This window comes from Perognathus longimembris, chromosome 28 (genome assembly GCF_023159225.1).
Source record: "Perognathus longimembris pacificus isolate PPM17 chromosome 28, ASM2315922v1, whole genome shotgun sequence".
NCBI lineage: Eukaryota > Metazoa > Chordata > Mammalia > Rodentia > Heteromyidae > Perognathus > Perognathus longimembris.
The window spans coordinates 20,994,937-21,016,192 of record NC_063188.1 but is presented as its reverse complement, the minus strand read 5'-3'; the positions used below and the strand labels follow the sequence as shown (position 1 = coordinate 21,016,192).

At 36.3% G+C, this 21,256-nt stretch overlaps 1 protein-coding gene across 6 annotated transcripts in view; it reads right to left on the bottom strand.

Moving 5' to 3' along the window:
* Positions 1-21,256, bottom strand: part of Tenm1 (teneurin transmembrane protein 1) — a 786,931-nt gene that overhangs the window by 294,629 nt on the left and 471,046 nt on the right. For all 6 annotated transcript variants that reach the window (XM_048335936.1, XM_048335935.1, XM_048335937.1 and 3 more), the window contains one exon: positions 11,611-11,849. In XM_048335936.1, the coding sequence (XP_048191893.1) occupies positions 11,611-11,849 (239 nt within the window). The remainder of the gene's footprint in view (positions 1-11,610; positions 11,850-21,256) is intronic.

The following is a 21,256-nucleotide window of genomic DNA, read 5'->3' as shown; positions in this document are numbered from 1 at the left end:
GTCAACTTTTTATATGTGTGCAATATATATTGTTGTGTCAAGTGTTCCAGAATTAAATTATTTCATTGGACAATTTGGACACTATGTGTATCATCTGAAAGTAGATGAGTCAGTACTAATTTTAGGGCACAGTAAAAGGATTATCCATGTCATTAACTGATGACATTGGGACTGATAGCCAGAAATTTCTACACCCTAACTCATTCAGTGCAACAGCTCATTTCAACCCAGGAACAATATGTTCCTGTGAATTTCTATTGCCTCTTATACAAACTGCTGACTATGGAGAAACTTGATCAAAACATCAAATATTGCCAGAGAAGCTCTATTTGTGCCCTTTACAACCGTTGATGAAGTACCTTAACCTCGCCTTCCCTTGATGTCATCTGTCTTCCTGACTACAGCTTCGTATGGCTTATTTGTAAATTCAAGAAAATTTGCTTCTGACTGGCATTGATACATCACTGATGCCAAAATATCAGAGAGGGTGAAACATAAGGACATATTTCTTATTTGGTTGGAAAATATTGCAGATTTATGGGGAAATGATGACAATAGCCATTCCATAATACTTTTGTATAATCAGTATCTCTCTAAGCTACTTTTTACCAAATTTTATGACTTTTAAATGTATTCAAAGGAATTATTTTCTTGCTGACCCATACTGCATAATGGGTAGATGTAAAAATGGGGCCTCTTGGCTGAATAACGCTGCTCCAGTTTTCCACTGCTTTCCAATGACCACTTACAGAGGCATAATGCACACAATGTCTGCTGATGTCCCATTGATATTGATGTGATTTCCCCTAGTGGATTGAGGGTAGCACAGCCTATAGTCATTAGTATGTAAAGGTTATATATAATGGATAATAGAAGAAAATGAAATAGCAGAAAGGGTTTTGCACGGGAAACAGTAGCAGTAAATAGTTTCAGAGAAAGATTTTATTTGGGCTATACAGCCCCTGCAAAGGAGATTGAAAAAAGAAACAATGATGATTCTTACATACTCAACAAGAGTTAAATGTGAAATGGTTCTGTATTTTGAAATATAATCCTTTTTGTTTCAACCACAGAAAGCCATTTAGAAATCATCTTATATATTGCAGTTCCTATGTGGCATCTTTTACCTGAATGTCTGTTTATGAATTCTTAACACTACTCTACACTGAGATAGTTGGTAATATGGCACTGATGGGTTAAATTAAAGAAGAGCTTTTTTGCTGATTTATACAAAGCCACATAATGTCCAGATCATGATGGAACATGCAAGTAAATTACAATGTTTGTCATAAACAGCATCTGAATTTAAACTCCTTCAAACTCTTGTGGCAGCATTTTGCCTGATATTTGTGTATTTAGAAAAAATCACAGAGTAATTTCAAAAGATATCTCTCACCAATCAATCAACTTAATTGCATGGATCACTGCAAAGGATAAGGTGATATATTGAATTGAATTTGTATTTAATAGGAAGAAAATAAGGTGCATTCATTTAGTAAACCAAAAAGCAAACAAGCTATCAAATTTACTGGAGTACTAGAATGACAGTAAGATATAGTGTTCAAAAGGCTGTGCTCTAGGAACAGGAATGATAATGCAGCTCTGTAATCCCAGTTACTCAATGATGAAGATAGAACAGTGGGCCTAGGCTGGGCCAGGGAAAAGCATGCATCACTACCTAAAAAGAAAATGAAATGCAAAAGGACTGGGAGTGTGGCTGAAGTAGAAGAGCAGGTGACTATCAAGCATGAAACCCTGAGTTTAATCCCCATTACCATGCTCCTAAAGAGTTTTGTGTGCTTTAGTCAGTCTGCACTCTCTTAAAATCAAGGTAGTTACTTCTTAGTCATGTGATCCCTTAAAATTTTCCTGTTTCTGCGTCCTTGTGGTGTTGATGTCTACCCTAAAGGATTATTGTGAAATTTAAGTGACCTAATACAAGTAAGTTACTTTGCTTAATTCATTTTATACATAATTGTACTAAGGCCCCTATATTCCAGGCCCTTTCAACACAACAGCTATAAACAATATGCTCAATAGAACTTGTGGATAAAAGTAGTGAATAATAAATATAATGATATAATAATAGTATTTATGGGCAATTTGTACATTTTAGACCTTAAACCAAGTGCTTTGATTATATTGACTTGTTTATTTCTCACTACAATTCTGTTAACATTGTAGGCACTATTTAAATATATTTGACAGATGAGGAAATATTAAATATTTTGCCCATAGTAATATTTCTATCAGATGACAGAGGTCTGAACATTCATGTGCATAACTATTGAGATATATTACTTTACTGTCATACCAAATTGATATTCCTTTATTTACCTATTTCTTAAAATGACTGAAAATCTTTACTTTTACATATGTAAGAAAAGAATGTAATGTAATTTCAACAAGTCTAAGACTACATACTGAAATTTCTGACATAGAAATTGTCTTCATAATAAATTTAAATAGAAACATTGTCTTCAACAACAGAAGTTTTAAATCATTATCTCTCTAGAAAGCCAAGTTAGGAAGCAAAAGCTGGTCTCATAATTGCACAAGCAAGCTTTATAGGGTGTTTATTGTAGTTATTGTTTTGAATAGGTTCATAATAAATCATGGTGGGGCTTTTTTGGGGGGTCTATCTCACTCTAGTCAGAATTGCCACCATCAAGACCACCACCAACAGACAATGTTGGTGAGGAAGTAAAGAAAATAATTAATACACTACTGATGAAAATGGACAGTTGCTCAACTGCTAATGAAAATCAGTACAGAGGTGCTGCAAAAAACTAAAAATAGAACTCTACTATGATCTAGCCATATAACTCTTAGGGATACAGCCAATGAAATGTAAATTAGCAAATAATAGTGTCACTGATATACTGTGTTCATTATAGCACTATGCACAATAGCCAAACTATAGAAATAGGTTAGGTGCCCTACAACTGATGAATGAATAAAGAACATAGGGCATATATACAAAATGCAATATCACTTAGGCATAAAGAAGAATGAAATTATGTCCTTTTCAGGGAAATGAATACACCTGGATAATATGATATTATGCAATATAAGTCAGGCTTAGAAGGACAAAGGTCACATATTATCTGTCATACATAGATATTAGACCCCAACCACAAACATACATGTACACACATATTCAGTCTAATTATAATGTGATATTTACAATTTGCATATATGAAGTATCATGGTGAAATCTCTTAATAATTAACATGCAGCATAACAAAACTGACATTAGAAAGATGAAACATGTCTGGACTAGGGTATGAGGGAGAGTGAGAGGAAGTTTGAGTAAGTGGAGAGGAGGAAGGAGGGAGAATAAATGCATAATAGTCTATGTACATGTGTGAAAACAGAACAAGGAAACTTAATGAGACTACTTGTAAAAGGGAGATGGGGAGAAGGAAAAGGAGGGAGAACCAAGGAGGGGTGACTCTTATCAAGATGCATTATATCCAGATATAATTAATTGATTCTAATAAGCAAGACAAAATAATAGGATAAAAAAGAAGAGTATATATATAATAAAATAGTTGCCTGTACTTGTTTACTTAGATATAATTTACAATCTTCTTATCCTTCCAAGCGCTATGAATGTTTTTATAATATATAATATTTTATGCACACTCAATAAATAAATCTCCCTCAGACAAAAAAATTTAAAATAAAATAAAGTCATGAGTTCCAGCCGGGGCTTCTCTGACAGTCCAGGAGTCCCACCCAGGGCTTTGCTGACATTTGGGGAGTCCCACCCTGGGCTCAGCAGGCAGTTGGGGAGTACCAGCCGGGGCACCTCAGGCAGCTCAGTGGGCTCAGCCGTAGTCCACCTTCCACGGCTTCCAGCCCAGGGTTCCCTGCTGGGGCGGCCACAGGCTGCTCAGGAATCACAGCCGGAGCCCACCACCCACTGCAGCCAGCCAGGAATCACAGCCCGGACCACTGCAGGCAGCCCAATGGTCACCAGGGGCCGCCTGCCCTTGGCAGTCCAGAGGTCCCAGCTGGGTGCCACAGGCCCCACTCTGAGGTAGAATGCTGCCGCTGCCGCTGCCAATGCCTTGGGAACAACAGGCTGGATCCCCAGGCTGACCACATTCCCCCCAATTACTGAGGGCACCCAAATTCTACCCGCAATCCTCAGAGAACCACAAAGTCACCACCACACAGGACTTCCAGATTCCATTGAGCCTAGGTTAATGGTAGGCAATATAATAGGCATCTGGGGACAATCTGAGAGAGTCAAAGGGGTTCCTAAAGCAATGTGTCAACCCCAAAAGTAATAACAACAAGATTGTAATGGTATACAATCTAGCTATTGAATACAGGGCTCATGGTTGGTTTTTACTTCCAAAGAGTAATAGGTGGGGACACTAAATATGCTGCTATATGCAAAGAAAGAGAGGGAACAGACCTGTCTAGGTTTGTGTACCTATAAGAATAGCACAACAGGACTTGGTAGGGTTGGGTTCAGGTCCTAAACAGTGCCAAGGGGGGCTAGCAGACTAGCATTCTAAATCCAAATGGGCAAAAGAAAGACAAAAATATGGCAAGACAGGGAAACTCATCACCCACTCAAAACAAACAGGAAACAGAGCATTCAATTTAAATCCTAGAGGAGTGCCTTCAAAATGCTCTACCAACTATGCTGATAAAAATGACAAATGGGGCTTGGAATATGGCCTAGTGGCAAGAGCGCTTGCCTCGTATACATGAAGCCCTGGGTTAGATTCCCCAGCACCACATATATAGAAAATGGCCAGAAGTGGCGCTGTGGCTCAAGTGGCAGAGTGCTAGCCTTGAGCAAAAAGAAGCCAGGGACAGTGCTCAGGCCCTGAGTCCAGGGCCCAGGACTGGTAAAAAACAAAACAAAACAAAAATGATAAATGAAAAGTTTGAGTCTCTCAAGAGAAGTATCCTAGAGTGTGAGGAGGCAAACCAAAGAATCATTTGTGAATGCAATGAATCCAATTGTAAGTTAATAGGGGACTTCATGGCCTCCATAAACAGAATGATATACGAACTCCAACAGAAAGAAAAAGAGTCCTATGAAAAGATAGCTACTCAACTAAAAGAGATTAGAGACAGCAGCCAGAACCAAATTAATGGAGTAAGGAAGTCCATACAGGACCTCAGAGAGAATTACAGCAGAGATATGGAAGCCATCAAGAAAGACCAATCAGAAGGTAGGGAGACAAGAAACAAAGTTGTAAGTTTAGGGAACAGACTAGATGAGGTGGAAGATCAAATCTCAGGAATTGAGGACAGCCTAGTCTTTATGGAGAAAGAACAAAAACAATAAAAAAAATCAATCCAAAAAACAAGACAGATCACTTCAGGAGTTTCAAGACACAACTAGGAAGCCCAATAATAAGGCTAATAGGTATTGAAGAAAAACTTAACTGAACACCTCGGGGGGAAAGGGAAAGGGGGAGGAGGGAGGGGGTATGAGGGACAAGGTAAAAAACATTACAAGAAATGTATCCAATGCCTAACATATGAAACTGTAACCTTTCTGTACATCAGTTTGATAAAAAAAAATTGAAAAAAAAAAGCCAAAAAAAAAAAAAAAAGAGTTAATGGAATAGGCCACTTATTTAACAGAACATTAGCCGAGAACTTCCCAAACATCCAGAAGGATAGGCCCATCCAGATACAAGAAGCATTTAGGACCCCAAACAGACCAGATCAGAAAAGGACTTCACATCAACACATTGAAATAAAAACTGGATCAATAGAGGCTAAAGAAAGAATCCTTAAAGCCGCGAGGGAAAAGAGAACGTTCACATATAAAGGAAAACCAATCTGAATTACCCCAGACTTCTCAGTGGAGACCATGAAAGCAAGGAGAGACTGGAATGACGATTGTCACATCCTAAAAACAAAATAACTATCAACCAAGAATTCTGCATCCAGCTAAACTCTCATAGCAAAAGTCAAATGAAAGTCTTCCATAGCAAGGAAAAATTGAACCAATATATCTCCACCAAACCAGCATTACAGAATATCCTCAAAGATGTCCTCCATATTGAAAACCACCAAGACCACAATCCAGACAGAGAAAGCATCCCTAAATAAAACCCTAGATTAGTAGAGCAAAAAGGGAAGACACAGCCCCTACAAAGGTACATACAATGAAAGGAAGAAGCAATCACTTCTCAATCCTAACTCTCAATATTAATGGACTTAACTCTCCAATTAAATGAGATAGATTGACAAGTTGGATCAAAAATCAAGATCCATCTTTCCGCTGCCTCCACGAAGTGCACCTTGCCAGCAAAAGCAAACATATTCCAAAAGTAAAAGGCTGGAATAAAATCTATCTAGCAAATGGCCCCCATGAACAGGCCTGTGTAGCAATCTTAGTATCAGATAAAATTGACTGCAAAATAAAAACAGTAAAAAGAGACAAAAAAGGTTACTACACACTAATAAAGGGAGCTCTCCTACAGAAGGACATAATCATCCTAAATATCCACACACCAAATACAGGAGCCCCCAACTTCATCAAACAAACACTACTGACTCTAAAAACACTCACAGACCCAAACACATTGATAGTTGGAGACTTGACCACACCACTCTCACCTCTGGACAGATCAACATGTCAAAAACTGAACAAAGAATTCTAAGAACTAAACAACTGCATAGACCATCTGGAATGAACCGACATCTACAGAATATTCCATCCAGAAACACCAGAATATACATTCTTCTCAGCATCACATGGAACATTCTCCAAAATAGATCACATGTTAGGGCACAAAGCAAGCCAGTGCAAATTCAGAAACAAATAAATCATTCCTTGCATTCTCTCAGACCACACAGAATAAAATATAGAGCTCAATGCCAAAGGCCACCAAAGAAAACTCCACAACTCATAGAGATGCAACAACACATTGCTGAACCACCAATGGATCATTGAGGAAATCATAACAGAACTTCAAATGTTTATGGAATTAAACCAAGTTGAACACATAAATTACAAGCTCCTCTGGGACACAGCAAAGGCAGTACTCAGAAGAAACTTTATAGCTGTGAGCGCCTACATCAACAAATTGGAGAAATCTCAATTCAACAACTTAACAAAGCAACTCAAGCTCCTGGAAAGGGAGCAACAAGCCAAACTCCAAGCCAATAGATGGAAACAAATAATTAAAACCAAAGCAGAATTAAATGACTTGGAATCCAAAAAAAAAAAAAAAGAAAGAATCAATAAGATGAAGAGTTGGTTCTTCAAAAAAATTAACAAGATAGACAGACCCCTAGCAAGCCTGACCAAACAAAAAAACCAGCACACCCAAATAAACAAGATCAGAGATGAAACAGGTAACATCACTACAGAAACAAAAAAGATCCAGAATATAATAGGGAACTATTTTGGAAACATATATGCCAACAAATTTGAGAACATGGAAGAAATGGACAAATTCCTAACCAGACAGGGACCCAACAAGGAAAGAGAACTATAGACCCATTTCCTTGATGAATATTGATGCAAAGCTTCTCAACAAAATTCTGGCCAACCGACTTCAACAAGTCATCAAAAAAAATCATACACTATGATCAAACAAGATTCATTCTAGGGATGCAAAGTTGGTTCAATATACGTAAATCAATTAATGTAATCCACCACATCAACTGGAGCAAGGTCACATGGTTATATCCCTAGATGCGGAAAAGGTGTTCGATAAAATCCAGCACCTATTTATGATAAAATCCCTGGAAAAACTGGGATTCCTGAATATAATAAAGGCTGTCTATGACAAACCAACAGCGAGCATAACTCTAAATGGTGAAAAACTAAAGCCATTCACTTTAAAATCAGGAGCAAGACAAGGATGTCTGCTCTCTCCTCTCCTCTTCAACATAGTACTAGAATTCCTAGCCAGAACAATTAGGCAAGAAGAAAACATAAAGGGGATCCAAATAGGAAAAGATGAAGTTAAACTTTCTCTCTTTGCAGATGACATGATTGTATATCTACAGAATCCCATAGACTCTACTCCCAAGCTACTAGAGTGGATCCAAAACTTTGGCAAAGTAGCAGGATATAAAATAAATCCTCAAAAACCAATGGCTTTTATATATGCTAACAACCTGAAGAGTGAGGCTGAAATCAGAAAAGCAACACCTTCTGCAATAGCCTCAAAAAACATAAAATACCTAGGAATAACCTTAACCAAAGAAATGAAAGAACTCTATGATGAGAACTTCAAAAACCTGAAAAATGAAATTAAGGCAGAACTTAAGAAATGGAAAAACCTCCTATGTTCCTGGATTGGGAAGATTAACATCATGAAAATGGCAATATTACCAAAAGCTATCTACAAATTCAATGCAATAAATATCCCAACATCATTCTTCAATGAAATAGAGGAAGCAATTCAGAAATTTATATGGAATGATAAAAAAAAAACCCTGAATAGCAAAAACAATCTTACGTAGAAAAAACAGTGCAGGAGGAATATCAATACCAAATTTTAAGTTGTACTACAAAGCTACAGTAATAAAAACAGCTTGGTACTGGCACAAGAACAGACCTGAGGACCAATGGAACAGAACTGAAGACCCAGAAATGAACCTGGAGACCTATGGCTACCTAATCTTTGACAAAGATGCTAAAACTATAGGTTGGAAAAAAGATAGCCTCTTCAATAAATGGTGCTGGCAAAACTGGGTCAACAACTGTAACAAACTAAAACTACATCCCTATTTATCAGCCTGCACCAAAGTCAATTCCAAATGGATCAAAGATCTGGAAATAAAATCAGATACCCTGAAAACAGTACAAGAAGGAATAGGAGAAACTCTAGGACTCCTTGGCACTGGAAGAAACTTCCTCAACAAAGGCCCAGAAATGCAACAAATCAAAGAAAGGCTGGACAAGTGGGACTGTATCAAACTGCAGAGCTTCTGCAGGGCAAAGGACATAGCTTCCAAGAAAAACAGAAAGTCCACAGATTGGGAGAAGATCTTTACCAGACATACAATGAACAAAGGCCTGATATCTAAAATATACACAGAACTCAAAAAGTTAAATTCCTCCAAAACAAATAATCAAAGAACCAACAGCCCTCTCAACAAATGGGCTAAGGACCTAAAAAGAGACTTCCCTGAAGAGGAAATGAGAATGGCCAAGAGTCACATGAAAAAGTGCTCTACATCACTGGACATAAAATAAATGCAAATCAAAGAAACATTGAGATTCCACTTCACCCCAGTAACAATGTTCATTATCAGGAAACCCAATAATAACAAATGATGGAGAGGATGTGGTGAAAAGGGAACCCTACTACATTGTTGGTGGGAATGAAAACTGGTTCAACCCCTCTGGAACGCAGTGTAGGGGTTCCTAAGAAGGCTAAACATAGAGCTCCCCTATGACCCAGCAGCCCCAATTTTCAGCATCTACTCAAAAAGACTACAAGCAAGATCACACTAAAGCCACCAGCACAACCATGTTAATCGCAGCACAATTTGTCATTGCTAAAACATGGAACCAACTGAGATGCCCCTCAGAAGATGAGTGGATCAGGAAAATGTGGTACATATACACAATGGAATTCTATGCCTCCATCAGAAGGAACGACACTGTCTCATTAGTAAGGAAATGGAAGGACTTGGAAAAACTCATACTAAGTGAAGTGACCCAGACCCAAATGGTGTCCATCATAGGGAATAGTCAGTACATGATTAGGCTAGTCATGGTAGAAGATCAAAATACCCCAATAGCTACACACATATGATCTCATAAGATGATGCCAAGTGAAATGAACTCCACATTGCGGAAACCAGAGTTATACCACTGTTGTTATTATTTTCAACATACCATATGAACTCATAGATTTTTTTTCTTTTTTCTCTTTTTCCTTGTCTGTTTGTTTGATTAGTTTGCTTAGTTTTGTTTCTCTTGTATTCCCTTCCTGTGGTTGTACCCCCGCTACCACTGTATCTAATCTGAGTATCCCGGATACCATTTATATGGGTATTAGAACTGGGGAAGGGAAAGGGAATACCAAAATCGAGAGACAAAGAACAAAAAGACAAACCATTCAAAAAGCAATACTTACAAAACCAGTTGGTGTAAACCAACTACACAACTCTTGGTGGGGAGGGGAGGGGGGAATGAGGAGGTAACAAGTAGAACAAGAAATGTATTCACTGCCTTTCATATCAATCTGTAACTCCTCTGTACCAAAGTTTGACAATAAAGAAAAAAATTAAAGTCGTGTTTTAGTTGCAGTTATCTCTCATTGCCCACTCCAATGCCTTTAGCAATGCTTCTCATGTTATTACAATCCAAGAAAACATGCATGCTGGGTTATCCAGCAATGTCTAAGATAAAGATATATTTTTGACATTACAGCATATAAGATCATTCTTATTTGTTTGGTAGAAGCATTGTTCAAATACATCTGGCTTGTATGATGACAATATAAAAGAGAAATTTGTGAGCATCAGCACAGACTATGAATTTTTATCAATGACATCACCCGTTACTTCCCTATAGAATATTACCTATTTATTTACTTATTGTCTCCTGATTTATGCCTCCTATGGAAACTGGCTACATGAAATTTTTTATTATTCATACTTTAGATAAAGAGATCTAAGAAAAAGTACTCTTTATACTATTTATATTATAATTATAAGACATTCTAGAACCCTTTTCATTTACCTCTCAGAATTATATCCATTGTGTCTTACTAAGTAATTGTACTTCAATTAGGAAACTGCATTTTAGGTTAAACCAGAAAAGATGTTACTAGAAACATATCTCTATAAGGCTTTTTTCCTACTCAGATAATCTATTCATTGTTGGACTAATGCTTCCACAAAACACATGTTTCTTATGTTAATTTACATTTCAGACTGCAGAGTCACTCAAGCAAGGAAATTAATATTCAGCCAAAATAAAATGCCGATGAGAAAAATCAATACAATTTGCTATTAAATGAGGGTGACTTTAATCAGGGTGTCTCAGAGCAGCAATATTTTTTCTTAAAATTGGAAAGCATGCCTTACAACTGTTTTTTGCTTTATCTTCCCAAACTTAGTAAATGCATGATTTTTCAACTACCTAGTGGAAATAAGGATATATTGTTTTTTGTTGTTGTTGAATTGTAAAACTCTGAATCCTTGGGAAGGTACTATACACTAGATTTTTTCAGATAGCTTCCAAATAACTACTCTAATGAAATTGCTACCTGAAACTTCCGCAGCAGTATTATTGTTTAACTATAATTTTAGAATCTATTGTAGAGTAGCAATTATGACTTCTAATGAGAAAACCATAACAATCACTTAATTGAAAGGAAAATGGTTAATTACAGTAATTGCAATCAATAAGACTCTTTTTAGCAGTATAAATATTTTTTTTTTCTCAAAGAGCATTCCATACTCTCCACAGCAGTATTTAAGGTTAGGAACTGAAAAAAAAGTACTAATTAGAAATCCATTTGTTATATATAATACTCAGCTTTGGTACATGTTTGTACTTCCTATTGTTGAGAGAGAAACCATTTCCCCCACAACAAGCAAAAACAAGACTTTGATTAAGAAGAAAACCGAGGCATGGAAAAAAGGGCTTACCAATCACATAGGCGAGTAACAAGGCCAAAGTCACTGTGATTGCAGTGGCGCTCAAGGCTGTGCACTTCCAATTGCAACATCTGTAAGGTTTGTTAAAGGTAAAAGCTGGCCGGGAAAAGGTGCTTCGAGGAAGTGGCCTTGGAGGAGGTGAATATACTGTATTGGATGTCAGAGGATAGTTCTGACTTGCTGCACTGAAGATAGCAGAGGACCCAGAGCCATGCTTGAACAGGAAATGCCTGTGGAAGAGAAGACAAAAATTGACCTATAAATACCAAATGTCACCACTAGAAGATCAAGAAAGCCACTAATTCCAATCATGATGGGATAATTCACAGGGGAACTAGAAGAGTTAAGTAAAATTGTAATATATTTCAGAGTTAACATTGAACTGTACTCCATTCTCGATGCTCTTTCCTTCCCCCTCCCCTCCCCTTCTTTTTCCCCTTCTCCCTCCCCTTTCCCTTATTCCTCTACTTCCCCTTCACTTTGCCCATCCCCTTCCTCTTCCCCTATTTCTTACTTGAAACTTTTCCTATTTTTGCGCTTTAAGAGGAAGAAAGGGGTATTTTGTTTCCTAACTTGCTGGTTAGTGAGTATCAACATTCTACATTTGATATTATTCATGATACTATTCCTAATTATGATATATACTCAGGATTTAAGAGGCATATTTTGATGAATAGAATGGCCTAGTGTTTAGGGTTTTCTCTATCCCACACTTTATTTTTTTCTATTTTTATTGTCAAGGTGAAGTGCAGAGGGGTTACAGTCACATGCATTAGGTAATGAGTACATTTTTTGTCCAACTTGTTACCCTTTCCCTAATTTTTCTCCCACCTTCTCTCCTCCCCAATTCCCCACCCATGAGTTGTACAGTTAGTTTACAATATATTGTCCTGTAACTATTGCTGTTGCATTCATTTGCCTTTTACCCTTTGTCTCCCACACTTTAGAGACCAACTTGCATAGTTATATTTTTACCACAAATTTTATTACGAAAGTTATGAAGTATACACCTGAGCTGAATGAATTGTATTTTAAATACCCAGAAATTCACAAGATGGATTCTAGAGTTTCTATTTGACTCTACTCACTTTATCATGTATCTATCCATCCCTGCATTCCACTCTATCCAAAATCCCATCCTAGTTTTTAAGCATTTTGAAATATAGTCAGTCTACATCAGTATATATCCCTTCAAACATGTCAGCTTCCATATTTTTATCTGATTCGATAGTCTAGAAATTTTTCTCAGGATCAAATTTTGAATGTATATTTTCTAAGATTTGAAAAATGCAATTACATGTTTAACCCAAACCCCTGTCAAGATGTAGAATGTCTCTAGGACCTCATAAAGTTCACCTTCCCTTTTCTTACCATCTGTCTCCATTCCTAGAGAAAAACAATTATTCAGAAGTTTTCTACTATAAATTTATTTTGACTATTGTTGAAGTTGATACTAATGGAGTAATGATGCTACCACATTTGAATTACTGCAAGATGACTTTTGACTGCTCTTGGCTATTATGAGTCTTTTATAAGCAACAGTGATATACTGGCATGGTGCTAGTTGTCAACAAACAAAGTAAAGTATGGTTTTGTGTATATACTTTGTACTTTTTGAGTGCTAAGTGCCTTGTGTTCTATTGAAAACTTATTTCATTTGATTTTTATTCCTTTAAAACAGACAAGTTAAAATCTGCTCTATGTTTTTGATTAAATGAAATCCAAAAGAGATTGAACAACTTGCTGAACTTCACCTAGCAAGGGAATGACAGCGACAATCAGATCATAGGTCATTTGGTTGTCAAAGTATTGAAATTTAACTATTCATCTCTGACATATATGGTAGTGAAACACATTGCTAACCAAAACACATTCTATTGTTGCACTTTAATGCACAACACAAAACTTCTCACTACATGTAACATATGCCTAAGTGCAGTAGGCTGGTTTCTGTCTTCCATATTGAAAGAACAAATGCAGATAGTTTTAAAGCAAAAAAGCCTATAATTCTTAAGGCAGCTCATGAAAAATAGTCACAATAAAATATTTTACTCTAGTATCAGCAACAGTTAAGCATATTTGGGTTGAGTTACTGAAGGGAGTTGATATTCCCATCTTTCTGAAGGGTAATACAGTATTATGTATCAAAATATTTCAAGTATACAAATTTTCTTACATAACAATTGTATTTATAAGGGTTTGTCCTCAGGAAATGATATGCATATGACAATGTGTATATGCAATCATTCATAACAATGTTTCTATTATAGCAAACAATAATATACCCCCAAATGCCTGAAATTGATATTATATTAAGTGAATCATTTTAAAAACACAATACAAACTTTTACAACTTTTGATGTGAGAAAAGTGTTTGCAAATATTGCCATGTGAATGAAAGCAGGCACCAACAGTCACATTTTTAAAAAATTGTATATTTTTATTTGGGGGGGGGGATGTTAACTTTTCTTTCTTTGTGCCAGGGATTGAACCAAGTACTTTAAGCATGGTACTCTACTGTTAAACTATATCCTCAGCAGAAGTAAGATGTTTTCTGAGGTACAATGTGTATATACTCTGGAACTAATATCCTTCCTTGTATGTATACATTCTACTTGGTAGTACAAACTAAGCCGACCCAGAGGTGCCAGATACTCAGAAACACCAATCACAGGGTGGATTCCCTCAGAACCCTCATTAAACCTATCAGCTCTGGCCCCTAGTAGCTAAGTCAACCATGCCTGCAGAGTGAATTTCATTTTATAGTTCAAGTCTCAGGCATCTGGTCTGATGTTGAGTATATACCTGGCCTGTAAGATTTAAGGGCAAGCATATCTTATCATTAATACCAAGCATCTTCGAGGGCGCCAATGGCTCACACCTGTAATCCTAGCTATTCAAGAGGAAAGTCCTTGAGACTCCTATCTTCAATTAACCACCAGAAAACCAGAAGTGGAGCTGTGTGTCAAAGTGGTAGAGTCTTAGCTTTCAGCTGAAGAGTTGTGGGACAGCACGCAGGTTCAGAGTTCAAGTCCACGACCGACTGACAAAAACAACCAAGCATCTTATCTAAACTCTGTGTGTGTGTGTGTGTGTGTGTGTGTGAGAGAGAGAGAGAGAGAGAGAGAGAGGTATGGGGGAGAGGGAGAGAGATCTCAAAATCTGAGGCTTGAACTCAGAGAGAGAGACAGACAGAGAGACAGAGAGACATCTCTGAGGCTTTAACTCAGGCCCTGGGTGCTGTTCCTGAGCTTTTTAGCTCAAGGTTAGTGCTCTCCCATTGGAGGCACAGCTCCACTTTGGCTTTCAGGTGGTTAACTAGAGATAGGAGTGTCAAGGATTTTTCTGCCCAGCTGGCTTCCAACCATGAGCCTAAGATGTCAGCTGTGGAGTAGCTAGGATTACAGAAGGGAGCCACCTGAGCCTGGCCCCAGTTCAATAGTCACATTTTTTTCAAAGAAAAAATTGTTATTTATTCATGGAAAAATAATAATTTGTGTTACAGACAGATTGCAAGGTTATTTTTAGACCTTTTTCTCTTGAGTTTGTGTCTGTTTTACAACTAGTATAAAACAATACTGCTGGAAAGAGGACTGGAAAATTCATTGGATACCACTAACTATAAAAACAGTAGTTTCTATTTAAGTGTACATGATGCACCAAGCATCTAGAATATCAAGGTAACAAGTTAGGTAATTATATACATTATTTTAATCTTATATCTGTGGGATTGATATTATGGTCTTAATCATACAGACTAAACCCCACTCATATATGTCAGGGCCTCTGAGGACCCCTTCTCCTCACTTCTCCAGAGGAGAATGTTGGGGTCTCTAGGACCCCTTCCCCTCCATCTCCCGGGGGAATGCCTGAACCTCAATTATGAAAGAAACTCCACCCTACCCCTCATGCCGGCAGAAGGAGTAAGGCGTGTCCTTATCGGACTGCTCTAAGCTGAAGTGGGATGCTGAAATCCTTTCCTCGGCCCCCCATAATGTGTCAGGAGCCGCAGGACAAAGATATCGGGGAGACGGTTGGATGGTTGAATGGGTCTCCGCCGCCCAGAGGGCAGGGAGAAGGATTTATTACGATGACAAAGGCGGAAGGGGAAGGGGAAGGACTTGGGGTGACTGACTGATTGGCTGACTGGGATGCCCATCAGGTGATGTCATGAAACTTCCTCTGTGGGCCGGGATCACAATCCCCCAAGGGCCAACATGTGCGCACCCTAGGGGCTGGGGCTTCTCTTCCTGTTAAAGGCTAAAGCCAGCTGTGGCCTCTTAAAGGCACAGCTGTCCCCAACACATATATATATATAGATATAGATATAGATATATACATATATATACATATATATAGATATAGACATATAGATATATACATATATAGATATATAGATATAGATATATAGATATATACATATATATTAGTTTAAATGTTACTCGGCTGTGACTTGAATTCCAGAGTCCTCAATGAGGGTATGGAATAAAATGATTTCATATACAAAAGTTCTTGTTTTCTTATTAAGAAGCTCTAACTAAGATTCTATGCTGAAAGTGATCTAAACTTGTTATATCCCATGAAGAACAGTCAAAAAAATGTTATGTATTGTCATAGGCTTTGCAGCCTATTTTTGGAATGTGAAACCAGCACCTAATGTGTTTTCATAGTCCTTGAAAAAGTTGAAACATAAAGACAAATGCACAATGCTAGACTTCAGCTATGTGCTCATAAAGTCAGATCATCTGTCTAAGCACATTGATTTTCCCTGGGAACTGGAAAATATACCAAAATGTTGCTATCAATTTCAGACAATTGAGTTTTTTTCCCCACAGAGCAAATGATAAAAACTCAGTTCAAGAGTTTATATGTAAATAGTACTCTTCTTTGCATCTATTTTAATATTCAAGTTCAATTTCAAAAAGGAAAAGCAAGACATTGCTAAAAGTTAATGGACATATAAGAAATTGGAAAAAAAAATCTTCAAGACTGATGAGACCCAGTGGTGGTAAATGGGAATATAATAAATGCTCTTGTAAGGATTTTAAAATCATCTATAAAAAAGAAGAAAATGTACTCTCTCTCTTCTTAGACTTTCACACTACATAATTCTGTGTATCTGTTAGCATTAAATTATGTGATTTAAAATGGCACTTAAAATTACACAGGAAATAGACAAAAGTGTATAGCTTTTAACAATACATACACAAATAAGCAATGATTTTTTCCTTTTACATCTTGTAAACATTCTTATGAGACACATATGGAAACCAGCATCCCTGTTGCTATAAACAATTGACTTACTTTTTCATACTCATAGCAAGAAATTCTACTTCCTTTTGTCTAGTACAAGCTAAGGCCGATTTTTTTAAGATTACAAGTTAATAGGCCTAAATCATATTTGGATAAGATAGTGGAATTTAGGTTTTTATTTTTTTTAATTATTAAATGCATTTTAGTTTGATAAAATTTCATAACAAAATAGGTCACCTCAAGCAATATATATAACATTTTGCCAGTCCTGGGGCTTGAACTCTGGGTTTGGCCACTGCTTCTGAGGTCCCTTTGCTCAAGGCTAGTGCTCTACCATTTGAGGCATAGCACCACTTCCAGCTTTTTTCTATGATTAATTGGAGATAAGAGTCTCACTTTCCTGCCCAGACTGAATTCCACTCATGATCCCCTGATCTCCTCCTGAATAGCTATGATTATAGGCATGAGCCACCAGTGTCTGGCCATCTCAAGCATTTTTAAATATTCAGTAGTTTTTAGAATACTCATGTTATTGTACAGTGGATCTTCAGAGCTTTTATCCTAACAAGTCTAAAACATCATAGCTATTGAACAACTGCTCTTTATCACCTTTTATATAACAACCACCATTTAATTCTTTGTTTCTATTTTTTGACTTCATTCTATCCTTCCTATAAGAGGAATATAAAGTATTTGTGTTATTGTGATTGGCTTATTTTATTTAACATAACATCCTGATAGTTTTCTAAGAAACTTCCATACTGTTTCCCATTGTAGTTACTATTTTAAAATCTTACTAATAGTGTACAATGATTTTGAATCTCCATATCTTCTCCCATGGCTGTTATTTTCTATTTTTTAAATAGTAGCTAACTTTTCTCTCTTTGTTTTGTGTCATTACTGGAGCATGAACTCAGAGCTTTTTTCACTCGTAGATGGTGCTCTTCTATTTGACCAACCCTTCCAATCTAGTCTATTTCTAGTTAATTGGAGATAGAATCACTCTCTCGGATTTTTTCCGCCCAGAATAACACTGAACTGTAACCCTCAGATCTCATCCTCCTAAGTAGTTAGGATTGCAGTTCTGAGCAGCCAGCAACTGGCAAATAGTAGCCATTTTAATGAGTGTAAGATAATAAATAGCTCATTGTGGTTTTGATTTGCATTTTTTTCTGGTGATTAGTGAAGCCAAACATATTTCCCATTGGCTTGTTGGCTTTTTTTCAGTATTTTTGGAGAAATATGTATTAATACATAATTATTAATGTCTGTAACAAACACATAAAGATAAAAGAAGAAACTACTTTGAATAAACCCCATTTTTTCCTGGGACAAAAATACCTTGTACTGTTTTTTGGGAAAATATAGCTATGGGTGAAATTAACTTCAGCATCTCCTGTTTTTATTTAATAACCATTTTTTCAGTTTTCTTTTTTAGTAAAGAGAATATTCACCCAAATTCTCCTTCAGCCTAATAGCATTATTGTTTTGAAAAATGTACTAGAGCAACACATATGTTATACTATAAGCTGTTTAAAGATTATATTCTACTTCTTCTATGATTGTTTCTTGCAAATATCAATCTCCTGTCTACATGTCCCTTCTGAACCATGTCTGGTAAGTTTTGATTAAAAGTCTGTATTCTATGGGATTCATAATTTTAAGTTTTTTTTAAAATAAAAGAGCTTGAGGCTATCAACTAAAGTCTTAATATTCCTAGGTTTAATACTTAGCTTTCTATGTATTCTCAAGTAGAAATACTCTATGGTCTAGATTGGTATTGTGATTTTACAAATGAGGTGGTCAGAAATGGAACCAGTAGCTTCCCTACCTACTCACTTTCCTCTGCATCATTTATTAGTTGAGGGCAGGAAATGAGTCTCAATTTCTAACTCTCTTACTCTAAAGATATACAAGGAATATGTATTGATTTGCATGGTGTATTTGCTGCTTCTAAAGGGTTCAAGATCATTGTGCACAGTGAATGATATGGGGGGACTCTAAAGTCAAACACATGTAATCAAGTGCCTTAATTTATTGGTTATGAATATTTAAAAGGTTTTGTTTTTATATAATCTAAACCAAACATGTAAACAAAAGAACTAGTTGAATCATATTTCAACTATTTTGTGAGATGTTTTAGTATTGACAGAATTGTTGATAGAAATACTTAGTAATTCAAAAATAGTTGTTATAATAATGGCAATATCAACAAACATTTACTGAACATTATGTGGTTGTCACTTTCAGAAACGTATATATGTTTCTCATTGAATCCTAACAATAACTCTGTAAGATAGATGGTATCAGACCTTTCCCTTTTTCTCTATTTTGGTATAAGATGCTCTAGGCGAAATGACTAATATTCAGACATTAATAGAATATAAATGTTCTAATCTCAACCAATTGGTAATACCTAGCTAAGTATCAACTACAGTTTTGTTGATTACTAGAACATAAACTGCATAAGAGGAATAATGTCTACCTGTCTTATTTAGTGTTATATTCCTAAAATTTAAAAGGGTAATTCAGAAAAATAGGTGGCTAATGGTTATTTTTAAATTCATGTATGGACAATAAAACTCATTTACTTAACCACTGTGCACCAATCAGCTCACAGGGATACCACTCATAATCCTGAACATTAAAGTAATACAAACTTCCTAATTCACACAATAATGTAACATTTCTATTTCCAAAGATATATATGTATATATATATATATGTAGCTGTCTATCTGTCTATCTATCTATCTATCTCTGATATATGTCACTGCTAAGTATTCCTTTGAGCATATTTTTATGGAGATATTTCTTTCTATTCTTCTTTCATATACCGGTACTGGGGCTTGAACTCAGGGCCTTATGACTCCCTTTAGCATTTTTGCTCAAGGTTGGAACTCTATACCTTGAGCCAAACCTCCACTTCCAGTTTTTTGGTGATTGATTGGAGAGAACAGTCTTGGAGGTTTTTCTGCCTGGGATGGCTTCCAATTGTGATCCTTATATTTTAGCCACCTGAGTTGCTAGGGGATTATAGGAGTGAACCACCAGTTCCTTTCAATTCTTAAAATTAAAGGAATGATGAAATGATAACAGGCGATTCATATTTACACCATTATGAAAGTAATCATCATGTCTTTATGCAGAGTTAGAATGAAGAAAATACCCCAAATGTCAAGTGATCTGATATACTATAAAATTTGAATATTTCTGATACAAGATATTGAAAGGAAAATGAGACAAGGAGTGTTAGATTAAATATATATTTTCTATTAAAACACTACATATTTTATAATGTTTGATCAAATTACTTTAGTAAACCCTAAGATAAATTAAAATAATTAGGTACCACTTCATAATAATGACATGTCAAGACAAACTTTCATACTTTCTTTACATTATATTTATGCCCTGAAGTTCTAACTTTACTTTAAAATTTTATATTAAGGTCTTTGCCAATTAAAATGTAAATCTCAACACATGTAGAAAATTAAAGTTAGATCCTTATATATCATCCTTCACCACAATCAATTTCAAATGAACTAAAGACCTCTAGGTAAAATCAAGTACACTGAAAATATTATAGGAAGAAATAGCAGAAACAGTAAGGCTCCTTGGCACAGGTAGAAACTTTCTTAATAAAAACCCAGAAACACAACAAATCAAAGAAAGGCTAGATAAATGGAATTACATTAAACTTCAGAGCTTTGGCATGACAAAGGACATAGCTAGCAAGATACATAAAAAGTCCATACACTGGGAGAAGATCTTCGCTATACATACCTACAAATATATACCTACAGCTGAAGAAAACAAATTCCTCAAAAACAAACCCCAAAGAAATAACCACCCCATTAAAAATAGGCTAAAGATTTTACAAGAGACTTCTCTGAAGAGGAAGTACGAATAGACAAGAAACTCACCAAGAAATGCTTAACATCTCCAGCCATAAATGAAATGCAAATCAAAACAACACTGAGATTCCACCTTACACTAGTTAGAATGGACATTATCAAGAAAACTAGTAACAACAGATGCTGGCGGGGATGTGGCCAAAAGGGAATACTACTACACTGTTGATGGGATTGCAAGCTTGCCCAACCACTTTTGAAAGCAGAATGAAGGTTCCTCAAAAGGCTGAACATAGAGCTCCCTTATAATCAAGTAACCCCACTCCTGGGCATTTACCCAAATGAGCACAGACAAGGCAATACTAAAGCTACCAGTACAACCGTGTTCATTGCAGTAATATTTATAATAGCTAAGATATGGAACCAACCCAGATGCCCCTCAGTAGATGAATGGATCAAGAAAATGTGGTATACATACACAGTGGAGTTTTATGCTTCTGTCAAAGGATGGCATTGCCCCATTCATAAGGA